The sequence below is a fragment of the Candoia aspera genome, chromosome 3 (genome assembly GCF_035149785.1).
Source record: "Candoia aspera isolate rCanAsp1 chromosome 3, rCanAsp1.hap2, whole genome shotgun sequence".
NCBI classification, from domain to species: domain Eukaryota; kingdom Metazoa; phylum Chordata; class Lepidosauria; order Squamata; family Boidae; genus Candoia; species Candoia aspera.
Window position 1 is genome coordinate 188,442,808 of NC_086155.1, and position 17,402 is coordinate 188,460,209.

Sequence of the window (17,402 nt, forward strand, 5' to 3'; positions counted from 1 at the left end):
ACAACATTCGTGTGTGTGCGTGTGTATGTGTGTGTGTAGGACAATATGCTTAAACTTTCACATGCAGATGCAGCACTAACTTTACTTTAAATACAGCATATGCTTAAATTGTTAGCAGATTAAATATCTCATTAGGCACATATATTAAGAAATCACACATTGTCTCAGGAATATTCATTTTTTTCTAGAAAATCAGTGATTGTTTTAAAATGGTTTATTAGTGAAAATGTAAAAAAAATTGATGTTAGCCAGAACTCATTTTCAATTATTTTTACTAGCAGAGCACATGCAAGATAAAACATATGAACAGCTGCTAGAATAGATTAACAACTATCTTGAAACTGAGTGAACTATTCTAGAGCAATACAACAACAGAAGTTAAAAATAAGTGTTTCAAATGATTTTCAAAATGAAGTTTCAATTTTAACTAGAAATGCTATCATGGATCATTTATAAATCATGCTAGCTTTATTCAACAAGAAAAAGCAACAATAAATTAGAACACAAAATAAAACATACCTTCAAACATTTCTCCTATACGGTTTTCTAGGTGTATTTTTTAATACTAGTATTGCATGGAAAAATATGCAGGACATTTTAAATAAACTATATTCACCTAAAATACTTATCACTATTGAAGAAAAATCTAAACTACCTATAATAACAGCAATCTTGTCTGATGATTAAAGTAGATTAAAGACTTCTTCAAAATCTAGGTTTAATTGAAGAAAATATAAAATCTTGCTTAATAGCATTTAAAAAAACTAGCTAAACCACCGCTGCATTTGAATGGTCTTCATACATATGGAGATGATGTTATGCGTATTCACACATAACCAAGTATGGTATACAAACAGGTTGCAGCCTCAACCCTATCAAAACTTACCCAAGGGTGTTGCCTGCCAGTCTGCCCAGAGTTTCAGAACCAGACAGAAACCATGGGGAATCACTAGTCCTGCCTGGCCTGGATGTCCTTCCTGCCCCTGAGCCACTGCTCAACTTTGAACTGAAAGTAAAAGATGGTAGATCAGTCACAATACAATCCCAAATGGGTTAAAAACAAACCCTGGAATCCCAGGTTTAAATTCTCAGGGACTTAGTCTGGTAACACACCAGCTTAAGCAACACCCTTGGGGAATCTTCAAAACTTAGCTAAAGGATATGACAATCTAACATGAAAAAAGAAAAAGCATGCAAAGCATGCCAATACAGTTACTTTGTGAGAAAATGTTTTATTACAAAAATAATTAATATTAACACTTGTAGTGAAACTATTGTGTATGTGTTCAAATGAATTACTATGAATCAGATTATAAATTAATACAGTCAAAGTTCAAACCCCTGCTTAAACCCAGACTTGAACTAATGTAATACTTCTATAGCCTTTTAAAATTATGTTCTGCCAGATAAAAATGTGGATCCAGAAAACATCCTGGCAAGTGCTAATGTTGTAAATGAAAATATAATTTCAATTCAGTTCAATTAAGACTATTCAATTCAGCATCAGTGTTGGTTAGAACATCTACATTCTTTTTAATATTTAAGATTCAGCTGTTATTATTTAATATACAAATAGATTAAAACCAATTTTTGACTAGCATCTGTATAACCATCATTTGAAGAGTACATCAAAATAGTTGAAATATTTTTCTCCCATCTCTCATGTTCATTTTCAGTTTTGTTAACAATCCAAACCAGTAACTTTAAAAAACGAAGTGGATTAAAATATTTGATACCTGTTACAAAACACAACAAAAGTAGTTCTTACCCATCACTGTTATCAGGTTTACCCAATTCCAACCTGTCTGGTTGAACTAAAAAGCCAATTCTGCAGACTCTACCATCCTAAATTTGAGAAAGAAAGAGTTTATTAAAGCAACACTATACTTAACTTGCAGTATTAACGCTTTTAGCAATTATTAAATTGGTCTAAGCTTGGAAAACTAAATTTAACTACACTGTGTGCACAATTATTAGGCAAGTGAGTATTTTGACCATATCATCATTTTTATGCCTATTTTCCACCTCCAAGCTGTATAAACCTGAATGCTTATTGGATATAAGCATATCAGGTGATGTGTGTTTGTGTAATGAGGGAGGGTGTGGCCTAAGGAGATCAACACCCTATATCAAGGTGTGCATAATTATTAGGCAGCTTCTTTTCCTCAGGCAAAATGGGCCAAAAAAGAGATTTAACTGACTCTGAAAAGTCAAAAATTGTAAGAAGTCTTTCAGAGGGATGCAGCACTCTTGAAATTGCTAAGATATTGGGGCGTGACCACAGAACCATCAAACGTTTTGTTGCAAATAGTCAACAAGGTCACAAGAAACGTGTTGAGAAAAAAAGACGCAAATTAACTGCCAAAGATTTGAGAAGAATCAAACGTGAAGGTACCAGGAACCCATTATCCTCCAGTGCTGTCATATTCCAGAACTGCAACCTACCTGGAGTGCCCAGAAGTACAAGGTGTTCAGTGCTCAGAGACACAGCCAAGGTAAGGAAGGCTGAAACTCAACCACCACTGAACAAGACACGTAAGTTGAAACGGCAAGACTGGGCCAAGAAATATCTGAAGACAGATTTTTCAAAGGTTTTATGGACTGATGAGATGAGAGTGACTCTTGACGGACCAGATGGATGGGCCCGTGGCTGGATCAGTAACGGGCACAGAGCTCCACTTCGACTCAGACGCCAGCAAGGTGGAGGTGGAGGTAGGGTACTGGTATGGGCTGGTATTATTAAAGATGAGCTAGTTGGACCTTTTCGGGTTGAAGATGGACTCAAAATCAACTCCCAAACCTACTGCCAGTTTTTAGAAGACACTTTCTTCAAACAGTGGTACAGGAAAAAGTCTGCATGTTTCAAGACCATGATGTTTATGCAGGACAATGCTCCATCGCATGCATCGAAGTACTCCACTGCGTGGCTAGCCAGTAAAGGCCTCAAAGATGAAAGAAGAATGACATGGCCCCCTTCCTCACCTGACCTAAACCCTATTGAGAACTTGTGGGCCCTTCTCAAACGGGAGATTTATAGTGAAGGAAAACAGTACACCTCTCTGAACAGTGTCTGGGAGGCTGTGGTTGCTGCTGCACAAAGAGTTGATCGTCAACAGATCAAGAAACTGACAGACTCCATGAATGGAAGGCTTATGACTGTTATTGCAAAGAAGGGTGGCTATATTGGTCACTGATTTTTTGTTTGAAATGTCAGAAATGTTTATTTGTAAATTTTGAGTTGTTTATTATTCTCACTTTAACAGATGAAAATAAACGAGTGAGATGGGGGAATTTTTGTTTTTCATTTAGTTGCATAATAATTCTGCACACTAATAGTTGCCCAATAATTGTGCACACATAGATATGCTCCTAAGAAAAACAAAACCTCACTTTTACTTTCTTAAATATTCAGGTTTGAGGTTTATTAACATTTTGGATTAACCGAGAGCACTGTAGTTGTTCAATAATGAAATTCATCCTCAAAAATACAACTTGCCTAATAATTGTGCACGCAGTGTATATGATCAGGATATTTTAATTGCAGCCCAATTCGTGCAATTTACCTCAAGAAGAAATGCAGCATGATTTGGTCCTACTACACACTGTTTAATTGTTGCCTGTTCCAATACATTCAAAGGAGGATGGCTAAAAAAAAAAAGGAGAAAAAATCTCGTAAGTGAAACACTCTCGCTTTAGGAAATAAAAGAAAATACTGTAAGTTGTTTATGACATAACATGAACTGCTACCTCAAAATTTATTTTCAATTGTTAAGAAAACAAAGAATCTGGAAAACCTTTATAGGCTTTTTGCTGAAAATGGTAAAAATGAACTGCTGATTTCGGGATTTATTGATTAAAAAGGTTTGTTTATGGGAAGAAGGGAGCTATGATATGCAGTATGAGAGGGTGGAGATGGTAATTGCTATGTTTGTAACTGCTGCAAAGAAGATTGGAAGTCACTTCTTCAGATATTTTCTTTTCCTTGCTTTGTTGTTATTCTTCACTTTTTCTTTTCCTCTTTTATAATCTTTTTCTATTTCTTCTTCTATATTTCCGTAGTTTTTAAAATCTTTGTAAAATCTTCTTTTAATAAAAATTATTTTAAAAAAACAAAGAAAAACTTCAAAGCAAACAAGGAACTTTATATAGTAGTTAATCAGATATTTTCAGATGAACAACTTTATAACGTAAATAGGTAAAGGTAAAGGTTTCCCTTGACGTAAAGTCCAGTCGAATCCGACTCTAGGGGGCGGTGCTCATCTCCGTTTCTAAGCCTTGGAGCCGGCGTTGTCATAGACACTTCCGGGTCATGTGGCCAGCATGACGACTCGGAACGCTGTTACCTTCCCGCCGAAGCGGTACCTATTGATCTACTCACATTTGCATGTTTTCGAACTGCTAGGTGAGCAGGAGCTGGGATTAACAACGGGAGCTCACCCCGCCGCGCGGTTTCGAACCGCCGACCTTCCGATCGACAGCTCAGCGGTTTAACCCGCAGCGCCACCGCGTCCCCTATAACGTAAATACCTACTTTTAAATAAAGGGATATCACTATCATCCTGTGTTCAGTCATACTTATTTTTTTTACAAATGTCTGACTTCATTTGTTACAAAGGAACTCCAAGTATCACAGATCTGGGGATTTTTCCATATACAGAACAAAAAAGATTTCGAGACATAATGGCTACAGGCCATATTATGGCAGTCCATTTTTAGTTCTATCCAAACCAATCAAACCAAACCTTTCTGTTCCGGTTGTAATCAACTTGGATTCCAATGAAGAGTTCAATGCAAACAAACAGCTACATGGGCACACACACCTGCTTCTCCTTCATTCCCCAGCTGCCCACCCAATTAGATAGCAGAGCAGAAAAATAAATTTGAAGATCTTTAAGACACAAATTTACAAATTCAGAATTGCAACAGTTGAGATTCCTCACCTATTTAAGTTGTACTTGTTGAGCTTTTCTGAAACTTCTCTTAACCTGTAAGAGGAAACAATGCATATTTTAGCAAATATCAATCAGGATATTTTTTGTCACTATAATGTGCTTTCTGAAACCTTGTAAGGCAGAACTGTAGCTTAACAGGAATCCTAGTAACAATGCCAGAACAAATCACATGTATTAAGTAACATTTATATACAGGTAGTCCTCAATGTACAACCATAAGAGGAGCCAGAAAATTAAGCAGTGTGGTCGTTTAGCAAGGCATCCCCCTATTGTTCAACCTTTTTTGCCACATTCATTAAGTGAGACATCATGTGACCATGATTTTTGACCTCCTGCAGGCCTCCCTGTTGACCTTGCTTGTCAGAAGCCAGCTGGGAAGATCATAAATGGCGATCACATGACTGCAGGACGCTGCAACTGTTGTAAGTGCAAGCCGGTTTGCCAAGTGCCCGGATCGTGATCATGTGACTGTGGGGTGCACACACACGTTTGCACTGCAACGGTCATAAGTGCAAGGACCAGTTGTAAGTCACTTTTTTAGCACCGTCATAACTTCGAACAGTCACTAAACGAATGGTCGTAAGTCAAGGACTACCTATATTTCATCATTAACAATCAAATCAAACATGTTTTCAGATTTATACTGATTCCTTTGCCTTGATCACATATAAATTGATGTATTCTTAAACCATGTAATAGAAACAGACCTTTTGCTGAACAGATACTTTCCAAGCCACAATTCTCAAACTTTGTGAATGATCCATCACCTTTTCTATACACTTGTATCGTCTTACCACCCAACCATTCATGTCACTTACCATAAGATTTTTTTCCCTAGACTGCATTCATTCTGAGCATTGGCCACATTTTCCCAAATTTATCTCTGATATCCATTACCACCATTCCCTGGAGCATAGCACACAACTATCACCAATGGATTCCAATTTTCACATGCACCTATAACCTACATGTCACCAATTCATTATTTCTGATACACAGTTTAGCCATTTCATTCATAATTAAACTTACACATTTACTTTCCTTAATGTATTCATCAACTCCACCCCACAAATCAGACCGCCTTCATTCAGATCTATTACATCCTTCTTCTTTTCAATTTCACATACAATGCATTTATTTTCATTTGTTAATTCATGCTTTTTATCATTTATTCCACTTACATTCTACAACACAATCTTTTAAATTTATTATTAGATTTATAAAAAGGTAAAGGTTTCCCTTGACGTAAAGTCCAGTCGAATCCGACTCTAGGGGGCGGTGCTCATCTCCGTTTCTAAGCCTTGGAGCCGGCGTTGTCATAGACACTTCCGGGTCATGTGGCCAGCATGACGACTCGGAACGCCGTTACCTTCCCGCCGAAGCGGTACCAATTCATGGGTTGGGTTGAGATAGTGTGACTGGTCCAAACTCACCCAGTCCACTTCTGTAACTAGGGGAGGACTAGAACTCAAGATCTCCAAGTTTCTAGTCTTAACCACCACTTAACCACCACTTTAGTCGGGTACTCAAAAAAATAAAACTTTTTAAAAATATTTTTATCTTATGTGGTAGAGATGTAAAGAAGCTCAAAAGTATCAGAAAGAAATACACAGCACTACTCAGAGAATTTTTGAAATCAAATTTGAAGTGAAACCACAATTATTCTTACTAGGCTTAATTTCCAAAAATATTAACAAAAAAAAATATCACAATTTACTAAGATACATGTTCGTGGCCACAAGGATAAATTTAGTACAACACTGGAAAAGAGAGATGTTACCAAAGATATCAGACTGGGAACTCAAACTTGGAGAATATGCACTAATGGCAAAATTAACAGCATATATTCACATCAGAAACTTAACCGCATTTAAGCAAGAATGTTTTCCATACATACTATATATTACCCAGCAAGACATATATTGTATAAACGTTTATAGTTTTTAAGGGGAAAAAGAACTAAAGAATTGAAATCAGAAATATAAATGTTTGAGCAAATTTACTTAGGGTTGAAGTAAATACATTTTGCGCGAATGTCCTACAGGTAAATGTAGCATCCACTGGGGGAGAGGCTGCTGAAGGTAATGCCAGCTTCTAGCTCTCTCTGCAGGACTAGGTTGCTGAAAAACTCCCCCAAGTGGAACATCTCTGTCCAAAGTTTTCATCATCCTGCTCCCTGGGCTACAAGATCTACTGCCCTGAAGCAGCAGAGCTGCTATCAGAGGGGACCCCCATTAGGATGTGAAAATCTAAGCTAAGGACTTTTGCATTCCACCTACCAAAGAACCTATGTCTCTCACCTAAGGAAATGAATTTGTTATTTTCAGTTCCTGTTTCTTTCTTCCTTCCAACAGCTCTTTTTACATTCACAGATTTAACTTAATTTTTGTTTTCACTTTGTTTTCTATTCTAAGGTTTACCATGCAGAATTCGTGACTTAATACAAATCACTCTCTCCCTTCCTCCCTTTCAGTTTACTTTTATATCATCTTGCTGGATGAAGAGCTTTTGAGTTCTTAAAAGCTTACACATTTTTATGACCTCTGAATCAATCTAAATAAAAGCATTTTCCAAAATGACTATTAGATTGTACTCTAGAAGCATATCACCCCTCAACTGAGGAAAAAATAAACTTACGAGATATTGGAATTTGATTACACTTTATACTGGATTTATGTCCTTATATTTTATCCCATTTATATGACTGCCCACTTGCCATGTGACTCTGCGGAGCTAACCATCAATTACAAACAACCATAAATAATCAGAAACAATTAAAACAACACATCGCGCTAGGATGATTCATAGGCTACACAATCTAAGCATCCTCAGACAGGTTATCCTAGTCCACTGGCCAGGGGAAGAACCAGGTCCTAGCACCTTATGAAAGACAGCAGGGTCAGCGTCATCTGAATCTCAAGGGAGATGCTGTTCCATAGGGCAGATGCCATGACACAGAAGGCATGTTTCCTGGGTCTCATCAGATGACGTTGTTTGATAGAGGGGACTCAGAGCATGCCCACCCTGTCCGATCTCACTGGACAGGCAAAAATAATCTATCCTGCAAATCACTTGGCACTGTTCCATGAAGGGGTTTATAGGAGAAAACAAACACCTTGAATTGCACCCAGAAGCCCAATGGGAACCAGTGCATCTTGAAAGTAGAGGTGTTATATGGACCTACCAAGGCACGCCCTTTAACTACTGACACTTCATTCTGGACCAGTTGTAGCTTCAAGGGCAGCCATAGAGTGCATTGCAATAATTCAGATGGAAGACAACAAAAAAATGAGTGACCATAAGACTTCCTGATCTAGGAATGAGTGCAATTGGCACACAAGATGGGTATCTGCAGTGGCCCTCCTAGCCAAGGCTGCTATCTGCTCTTTCAGTAGGAGCCCAGAGTGTAAGAGGACCCCATCTGGGGAAGTGCTACCCTACTCAGAAACAAAGACGGTAAGCCCCCAGATCTGGAAGTCCTGAGACTGACAACCATTCTGTCTTACTAGTTTAAGCCTGTTCCTCCCCATCCAGACCCACAGAGTCCCCTGAGCAAGGCACTGTGGAAGAACCTTCACCATTTGGTTGGTCTGAGGTAGATACGGATACCACAGGTATCCTAGGTATCACCCATGCAACTAGATGATCTCACCCAGTGGCTTCATGTAAATATTAAACTGGAGAAGGGAGACAGTAGAGCTCTACAGAACCCTGCAAAGCAAGGTCTTAGGCTCACTTCTCCCTCCCCAAAAAACTGATTGGAAGCAACTCCAAAGAAAGGAGGAGAACCACTGCAACCTTGTGCCCCCACTCCCAAACTCAGTTGGTCCAGAAGAATACCATGATCAAAAACCACCAAGAGATCAAGAAGGGATGATGGATGCACCACCATCCAGTTGCTCTCTGAGTGAGTTGGGCGGTGACTACATTTGATAAATAAATAAAATCCTGGTCCCACCAGAGGTCATCAACAAATACAATCAATGCCGTCTAGTACTGTATCCAGATCTAAAGCCTGATTGAAAGGGGTCCAGATAATCCACTTTTCCAAGGGTGCTCAGAAGTTGCAGTCTGACCACCTTCTCCACAGCCTTCCCAAAATGGGAAGGTTGGAAACTGGACAAAAACTGTCCAATACTACTTGGTCCAGTGATGGCTCCTTGAGGAGGGGATGGCCCACCATCTTCTTAAACACAGGCAGGACCACCCCCCTCACTCAGATAAATTCAGCACGATATCGGGCCAAACTAGATGTCATCTCCCAGGAGGCCCTAACCATACAAGAGGGATAAGGATCTAATACAAGTGTGGCCACATTTACAACTCAGAGGACCCTGTCCACTTCCATGGGAATTACAGGCTCAAACTCCTTCCACATAACTTGGTGAGGCTATGTGATAGTATGTGGGAAAGACCTTGAGAGACTGGGCCAAGAGACATTGCCAAGGGAACGGTCAGATCATAGACAGCATAGTTTGCAATTGGGGTGGGGCAAGAGGCTCAGAAGAGATCTTCCACTAGTTTCTCAGGCTGTAAAGGAGATGGGGGGAGGACTGTACTTTCAGACTTGCAAGATTCTGTCAATGTAGCTTTACAATAAAGTAGAATTAGCTCATCTGGTTGTGATTCTTGTCTGGTTTACCCCACGAGACCAACAGGCTGTGCTTGAACCAACTCCACTGTACCTGCACAGGTGGAGTCTAGCTCAGTGTGGATCTGAGCAACATAATCCACTGGATGCTTTGAACATTCCTCACAATGGCCCTACAAGTATTTTTTAGCTCTCCTCTCCCCAAGAGGGACTGGTTCACCTTAAACAGGGCCACAATCAGCAATTTACAAATGCAATAAGGTATCAACAAGCTACCAATACTGTTCAAATCTATTTCTAAGAGGATTCTTATTCATATCTCTAAAGACCATTCAGAAATCACCACTGGTACAAAATGCTATGGCCCATCCACTAAGTGGTATCAGATGCCATGTACACATGACCCCCATCCTTGGAGCCCAGCATTGATTGTCAACAAGTTTCTAGGCACAATTTTAAGTGCTGGTTTTAATCTATAAAGTCTTATATGACTTGGCAGCAAGGTATCCTTCAACTAGAATTGACCAATGAACTGTATGGGGAAAATTGCTGACAGGCCCCTATAACCACCTACAAAACTTGTGGGGGGAAAAGTATAGGAGGAGATGATTCTCTGTTGTGGCCATTTTGTGAAACAGCCCTCCAGAGGAAGTTTGCTTTGCCCAACCCTGCTGACCTTCCAGAAGTTGATTAAAATAGAGCTCTTCTGGAGGGTTTTTAATGAATGCAGAGCCACTGAAATATTAACTGTAACTGGGATACAATTTTAAATTAAATTAATAATAATGGTTTCATTCTATTAGTTTATATTGTTGCATTTTTTATGTTTTTATGTTGCAGCAGTTCAAACATCTAATAAATAAAGAAACAAATGTTAATAGAATGGAGACCACATTTAGGCTTTCCCTGGACTTAAGATATATCACAAAATGTAAAGCAACTACTATGAAAGAACCAGCAATAACAAAATTTAACCAAAGTTCATGAGCTGCTCTCAAATTTCTGCCAGGCCGCTGTCAAGGCCACTCAGTCAAGGAATGCAACTCCCAGCTTACATTCCTTGATTCAGCCGATGATAAGCTAAATGGGAATATGAAATAAACACAAACATTTTTGAATACCTCACAGCAGCCTAGTGTATTACAGTAACTGAATATAAGTTAGAAACCGGAAAGCAAGAACTTCTGAGCTGCAATAGACTGGATCAAATCTATTTGGTCTTTTATGAACAAGAACATCTAACCTAGTCCAAATCAATATTTGGATATAAATCTAATATAAAAATGTGATAAAAATGTGATAAAAATCTAATAAATAAAATTAAAAATAAATAAAAATTTGTTGCTTGAAAATAATTGCCTGGAAAAATATCTGAGTAGTAACTGCTCAAATTTTAGCCTTACAGGCTTATTAATTTTAGAATAAAAGTGTGCAAAAGCAAATAAGTAACATGTTACAGGGAGGCATTTATCATAGCCACATGAAAAATGCAATTTTTCTAACCAAATTATCAAGAACTTAGAAAAGATCCTTAAAAACAGCATTTAATAATATGAGTATTCTGCTTTTTTTACATAAGACAAAATAGTATTTCAGGATTCCTGTTAAGTGCCTCTCCCAGTATTTCTTAACCACTCAGTCTTATAAAAGAACATAAAAGAACATATTATTAATTTTGAAAATGCCTATATTATTTAAGATATTTTAATTCCTTGAACTTTTTTTTAAGTACAACCAATTCACAATGAAGAAAAAAAAATCACTGACTTGATGAAACAAAAGGCGTGCTGTCTATTGCTATATTGAAGATTCAAAAAGAAATGCTCTTTTTATTATTCACTTCCAGTGCACTCTGGTATGATAAACACCATTATCAAGGCAGTCTCCTATTTTTAACATTCAAATATTCCCACTGCCCACATAGCTACTTAACGTAAGATATGGGGAGAAAAAGAAATGAAGCAGTAATGAGCTTCAAAAATGATTCAGATTTTTGAAGTATACACATTATCAGTATGAATTTTAATAGGCCAATAAATTTTAATAAATACAATGTCTAAAGTTTCTAAAAGCCTATTGTATGAAAGCTAGGTTAAGAAACACAACAGTCAAGAAGAATTTAGAGCATGCTGATGAATAACTTTATAATTTCACAGGCCTTGAGCAATTCCAAAGTTCTGTTCCAAAGTTCAGCAAGTTAGCCACTCAGGAGCAGACTGTTCTATGGTAGCTCCAGTTGGGAAACACCCCTAAGAAAGTCTACTTGGTGCTTTCAGCACCGTGCAAGAACTTTTTTATTATCTTATATCTTTTAATTCCCCACTTTTGCTGTGTGTCTTTCAGCAGCTTTACCACTAAGACAGATTGAGTTACATTTTCTTTTTTTTTAATCCTTGTTTTAAACCTCTACCCTTAACAGCTAATTTAGTTTACTTTAATGGTAATTAGGTTTTTACTTAAAGAACTTTTAGTTTTAGGGCAGTGGTAGACAATTATGTCCCTCATAACCCCCACCAATGGCTATCCTGGCTGGGGATGGGGAGAGGATCAGGAAACTGCAACAACCCTGCCTACTGCTGTCATGGGATTAGTAAAATTTAGGGAAAAAGAGTACAATTTCAGTTACTCATGTTCATCACACCTGGCATGTCAATAGCCTAAAAGGTAGCCTAAAAGGACAAAAAGGAAGACGGAACCAAGATTTCTCACTTCATAAAACTTTTTCAGAAATTCACTATTTTTCAAGCAATAATACATATTAAGCTCCTTACAAAAGCTAAGCTAATTATTGCTATTTTATTCTGCTTCAACCAAAACGTCATATCCACAAGACTACAGTTTGTCATGCTATATTAAATGTTTTGCTTTAGTCTTCTTCCCATTCAGAAGGGATACTCATGAGGAGAGAGGAAGAGACATATACCAAAATAACAACTGCACTCTCCATATATTTCAAGGGGATTGCAGCAGCAATCCTCCAAAACAGTAACAGAAACATTCAGTGTGGACTACATTCATTTTATTTATTTATTTAAAACATTTATATAGCCGCCCATCTTAAAACCAATGTCTGGGCGGCTTACAACACAACAATAAAAACAATATATACAACTATAAAAACAAAAAACAACAAAACCAAAAACAGAAAAACGTGGCGCTGCAACCACACTCCACTGTCAGGCTACCTGAGGAACCGTCTCACCCCCACATCAACCCGTCCCACTCGGGCATGCAGAGAGGGCATGCTATGGATCCCATCTGTTAGAGAGTTCCATCTGGTGGGGTCATGGAAGCATGCCTTCTCTGCAGCAGTGCCTGCCCTTTGGAATATTCTCCCCCCGGAGCTGAGACAAGCCCCCTCACTCCTGGACTTCCACAAAAATTTAAAAACCTGGTTTTTTCATCATGCCTGAGCGGGAAGGAGAACAGCTCCTCTTTGGGATGGCTAGCTCCCTAGAATTGCCCTGTTTTGCTTACAGATTGAGAGAGAACTCTGCCACCTGGATTTTATTACATTTTAGTATAATTATATTTTATAGTCTATTCATATTATATTATATTATATATTATATTATCGTATAGTATTTATCACATTGTGGTTAATTATTTTTTTACTGTAAATCGCCCAGAGTCCCTCCTTGAGGGGGAGATGGGCAGTGATAAATTTGACAAATAAATAAATAAATAAATTCAGTGGAAATTAAGCTCAATTAATCTGGATTTAATCCATTTTCTCTAAATGTCAACGGAATATTGTGAACAAGCTAAGCATGAAGCTTTTCATGTTCACGTGATACCACAGTTTATACAATTTACCAGGTTCACATGATTCACTGATCTATAAACTAATCACCCAGACCAAATTCACTAATTTGTGGCTCCATGTATCCAAACTAAGCCTGTGTCAAGAGATATTAGGAGTATGAATAGAATTAAAAATCAGAAAAACTCAAGGATGTTGCTGCAAAGTATCCCATACTAAATGAATACTCTCCTCCCATGAAGTGTTGTATCACTTGTCATTTCTTGTGACATCATGACAATGTATTTTACTGCATCTGCTATATGTCATTACCAACCACACCTGAAAAAACAGAAAAACCTACAATGTTTTAATATTACAATGGCAAGTATCTTTTATTATATATTCTTTGTATTTATACAACCCAGTCAGCTACACCAGTACGAGGTTACTTACCCAGTGACCAACAATACACAATCCAGAAAACCAAGAACTGCCTTGGTTTAAAAGCAAAGTTCATTGACCAGCTGCTTAAGGATTAAAAGATTTTAAAAGATTTGTAGATGTGAAGAGAGAAATGAAAAAACAATAATGACATTATGTCCAAAGTACTGGCATTTGAGTGGGATCTCTCTAGCTCCTGTCACTATATTAGATGCTATAATAGAGACTTCATCTCATATTAATCTTCCCATCTGAGAACATGGAAAATCAGATTAAGGTAAGGTATCCAAATATTTGTGGGCATAAGAGGGATAAAATGTCCCCTTAACCAGGAATTGCTTAGGTTTCTGGCTTCACAGAACTGATTGGGGCCACCACTGACCCAGTGAAGCATGCTGTGTGAGTGCTGTTATTGACTGAATTCATGTACTATAAAACATTGCTTGCTAACTTCTGGTTTATTGAATAAATAAATATTTAGGAAGCTTATTAAGACCTGATTATTTCTTAGTGCCTTTGAGCATTGAAAAAGCTACATAACAATGTTATACTGGTGTTGAGAGAAAGCACAATGGGTATGATTATGAGACGTATTGTTTGTTATAGGGTATGTAATGCTTTATTTTGGTTGCACTGTTGAATTTGTAAGCCACTCAATGAGACTGAAGTGGCATAGAAGTCATCATGTAAATAAAATGTTTAATATAGTAAACTTATTTTAAAACATTAATATACTTTAACTGGAGAGAAGAATATCAAGATACTGCTTAGAAAGCTATACCTGTAAAAGTCTTAAGAGCACACTACAAAGATATAAGAGAAGTATAATACACTGAAAAAATCCTTTACATTAACCTACTATACCTCATAAAAAAACAATGAACCCTAGAATGGCAGTCAAATTCCCATGTGTTAAGAAAAAATTCTCACAGAACCCAATGGGTCCTTTTTAAGTATGAACAATTTTAGAATCAAGAAGCTGCATAAAGGTAGCTCATGTGACTACCTCACACTATCAAACTCTTGTCTCTACTACTCCACAAGTCTATGTTAGAAACAATATGCCAGCTCAAAGCAATACTGAGGCTGTAGTCAATCCCTGAAGTATTCATCTTCTCAGTAAATAGCACTGCAGTGCAAAATGTGTCAGTAGGTCATTCAAGAAGAAACCACACCCAAACAAGACATGTTAAACTGTAGACCCTCTTTCTAGTCCATGGTTAGTCATACTATAGTTTGGATGAGATGCAATTCCCACACTGATCTATATTTCTCATTCCGCATTTCATTTTGTTTCAGTCATGGGGTTGTGGGGGATTCATCTTGAAATAATCCCAGTTTAAATAGCAGGTATCCTTTTCTATGCTATCACAAGTCAGCAGGCAAAGAAAAGCGCTGCACGATACCAATACAGACTTGAACTACATTCGATTACAACAAAAGCTAGAGAGTTAAATCATAAATTATGATATTAAATATAACCCTTTGGGAACTGCACTACAGAAAACTAAGTATTACACCACAAAGACAAAAAGCATCCCAGGACATTCTAAACAAGGTCAGGAAAGACCTGACTCTACACATTTTTGATCCCATCTGCAACACTGCAAGAAGTAAAAGGTCCATTATGGCCAAAGAGCCCTACGGCACCCGACTACAAATGCATACCACGATATCCAAGGCAACAGGAGGGTACTCACATCCACACCCGAACAGAACATGAAATCACCGAGCCCCGGCCCACCTATTTAGCAGCGGCAAGAGGATCTGAAAGGACCCAGGCCAGCCCATCTTACCCAGATTCCCCCAAACCAAAACCAGCTAGACTTTCCGCTGGATCCCAGCCACAACCCCCTCGACGTGCTGGATTCAGCGGGGCGCGCGCCCCAAATAAGCAAGCCCAGCGCTGCAACTTTTTCGTTCCCCATCGGCCGTACGAAGCGACGTCTCCGGGAGGACGGCTCGGGCAGCTACACCCACGCGGCGCTCGCTCTCAACGCTTTCGGCGGGAGAGGAAACGAAGCAGGGTTAAAAGCCGAGTCCGCAGGGAAAGGCCCCCCTCCAGGGCTCCCTCCCGGCGTTTCACCTCCAGACCGCCGCGCTCGCCACCCAAATACCGGGGCTCCTCCCCTCACGCACGGGGGCTCCTCCCTCTTCTTCCTCTCCTCCCCCCGGGGGGCATTGACCAGCCTCCCCTCCCGCCTCACCTGTCATTGAGCTGGTCCTCGGTGCCCGGCAGCGGGTGCACTACGAAGTGGATCGATGTCATGTTTTGCTCCCGCTCCCTGGAGGGAGGCAGGCAGGGGCCGGGCGCACAAGGAGGAAATGGAGGGGGGGCGGGAGGCAGGACGGGCGACGGGGAGCTTGGCGTCTCCTTCAGGGTGTCGCGGTCACACTCGGGAGCCTTCGCTCCGCACGAGGGAAGTGAGAAAGACGGGGCAGCGCGGGGCGCAGGAACGGCAGGAAAGGGTTCGGTCAGCACCCCTCTCTCACACGAGCCGCCATCTTAACTTCCAAGCTGCCCCTCGCTTCCCTCCCTCCCTGCGCTGCGCCGGGAACAGAGAGGAAGGTGGGAGGTGGGACGTCACCCAAGCAACAGCAAATAGAAAGTCCTCACTCACTAGCGAACCGGCAAAATCCTTGTAAAGCCAGCGAAGACTGGCTGAGGGGAGTGGGATCGGCGCGCTGACGTCAGACGTAATGGTTTTAAGGGGTGGGAGGGCGGGGAGGGTGAGTCGTTTTCTTTTTGGAGGGGAGACGTTGGGGAGGGTACGCGCAGCCTCCCGCGATGGGCGGTGCTTTGATTGCTCGGAACCCGCGAGGAGGGGCAGAGGCCGCTTGCTTTCTTCGCGCCGAGGCGACGGTGTCGGGGCTTGTTCCTGCGCTCTGTGAAATCCAGAGGAAGGGCCTACCTGGACAGTTCCATGATGGGACAGAGGGGAGGAGAGTGTACTTGGTAGATGCGTGCAGCAAACTGTTTCGTCCGAAAATGGGACTTCGTGTAGTTAGTTGCTTTCTCTGTGTGGACTTTGGGGTGTTTTTGAGGATTGGGGGAGCGTTCAAATACGTGACCACACAGAGAGCCATGTGCTGGCCTAGAAACCAGGAGACTGAGTTCCAGGCCTCCCTTCGGCATGAAAGCCAGCTGGGTGACTTTGGGCCAGTCCCCCTCTCTCAGCCCAACCCACCTCGCAGGATTGTTGTTGTGGGGGAAATAGGGGGCAGGAATATTAGGTGTGTTTGTCGTCTTGAGTTATATATTAAAAAAAGGCTGGATAACAGTATAATAATAACTTGAGGCCAGTGGGTCCAGGAGTAAATAAATGTCCTTTACTGCTAAAGTGCTGCTGACTTTAGTGTGACTCCTAGCAGTGCTGTGATAGGGTGAAACATTTTTCCCCAAGTTGGTGCTCTATAAATAAGTTGAACTCCAGCTCCGATCATCCCCAAGTGGAATGGCTGTGATGTGTGAGGGTAATGGGTGCTGTAGAGGTATCTGGTTGTAGAAAACCAGGTCTATGGCACCCTCCTCTAAGTCTTCCCAAACCGAGAGGCCTGACCTGAAACGATGAAGGAAGCACAAATAAAAGTGACACTTTTCTTTCTAAATGTGATCGGCAGAATTCTGATAAGAGTGGATTTTTCCCCACCTGTTTATCCACAAAATTTATTG

General features: G+C 40.0%; 1 protein-coding gene across 1 annotated transcript in view; it reads right to left on the bottom strand.

Annotated features, from left to right (window-relative positions):
* UBR5 (ubiquitin protein ligase E3 component n-recognin 5) overlaps positions 1-16,240 on the bottom strand; it is a 94,621-nt gene extending 78,381 nt beyond the window's left edge. The window contains exons 1-5 of the mRNA XM_063299562.1: positions 15,937-16,240; positions 4,941-4,985; positions 3,564-3,645; positions 1,769-1,845; positions 887-1,006 (exon numbers count right to left, since the gene is read on the bottom strand). Of these exons, the coding sequence (XP_063155632.1) occupies positions 887-1,006; positions 1,769-1,845; positions 3,564-3,645; positions 4,941-4,985; positions 15,937-15,998 (386 nt within the window). The 5' untranslated portion in view covers positions 15,999-16,240. The remainder of the gene's footprint in view (positions 1-886; positions 1,007-1,768; positions 1,846-3,563; positions 3,646-4,940; positions 4,986-15,936) is intronic.
* Positions 16,241-17,402: the final 1,162 nt, after the last annotated feature.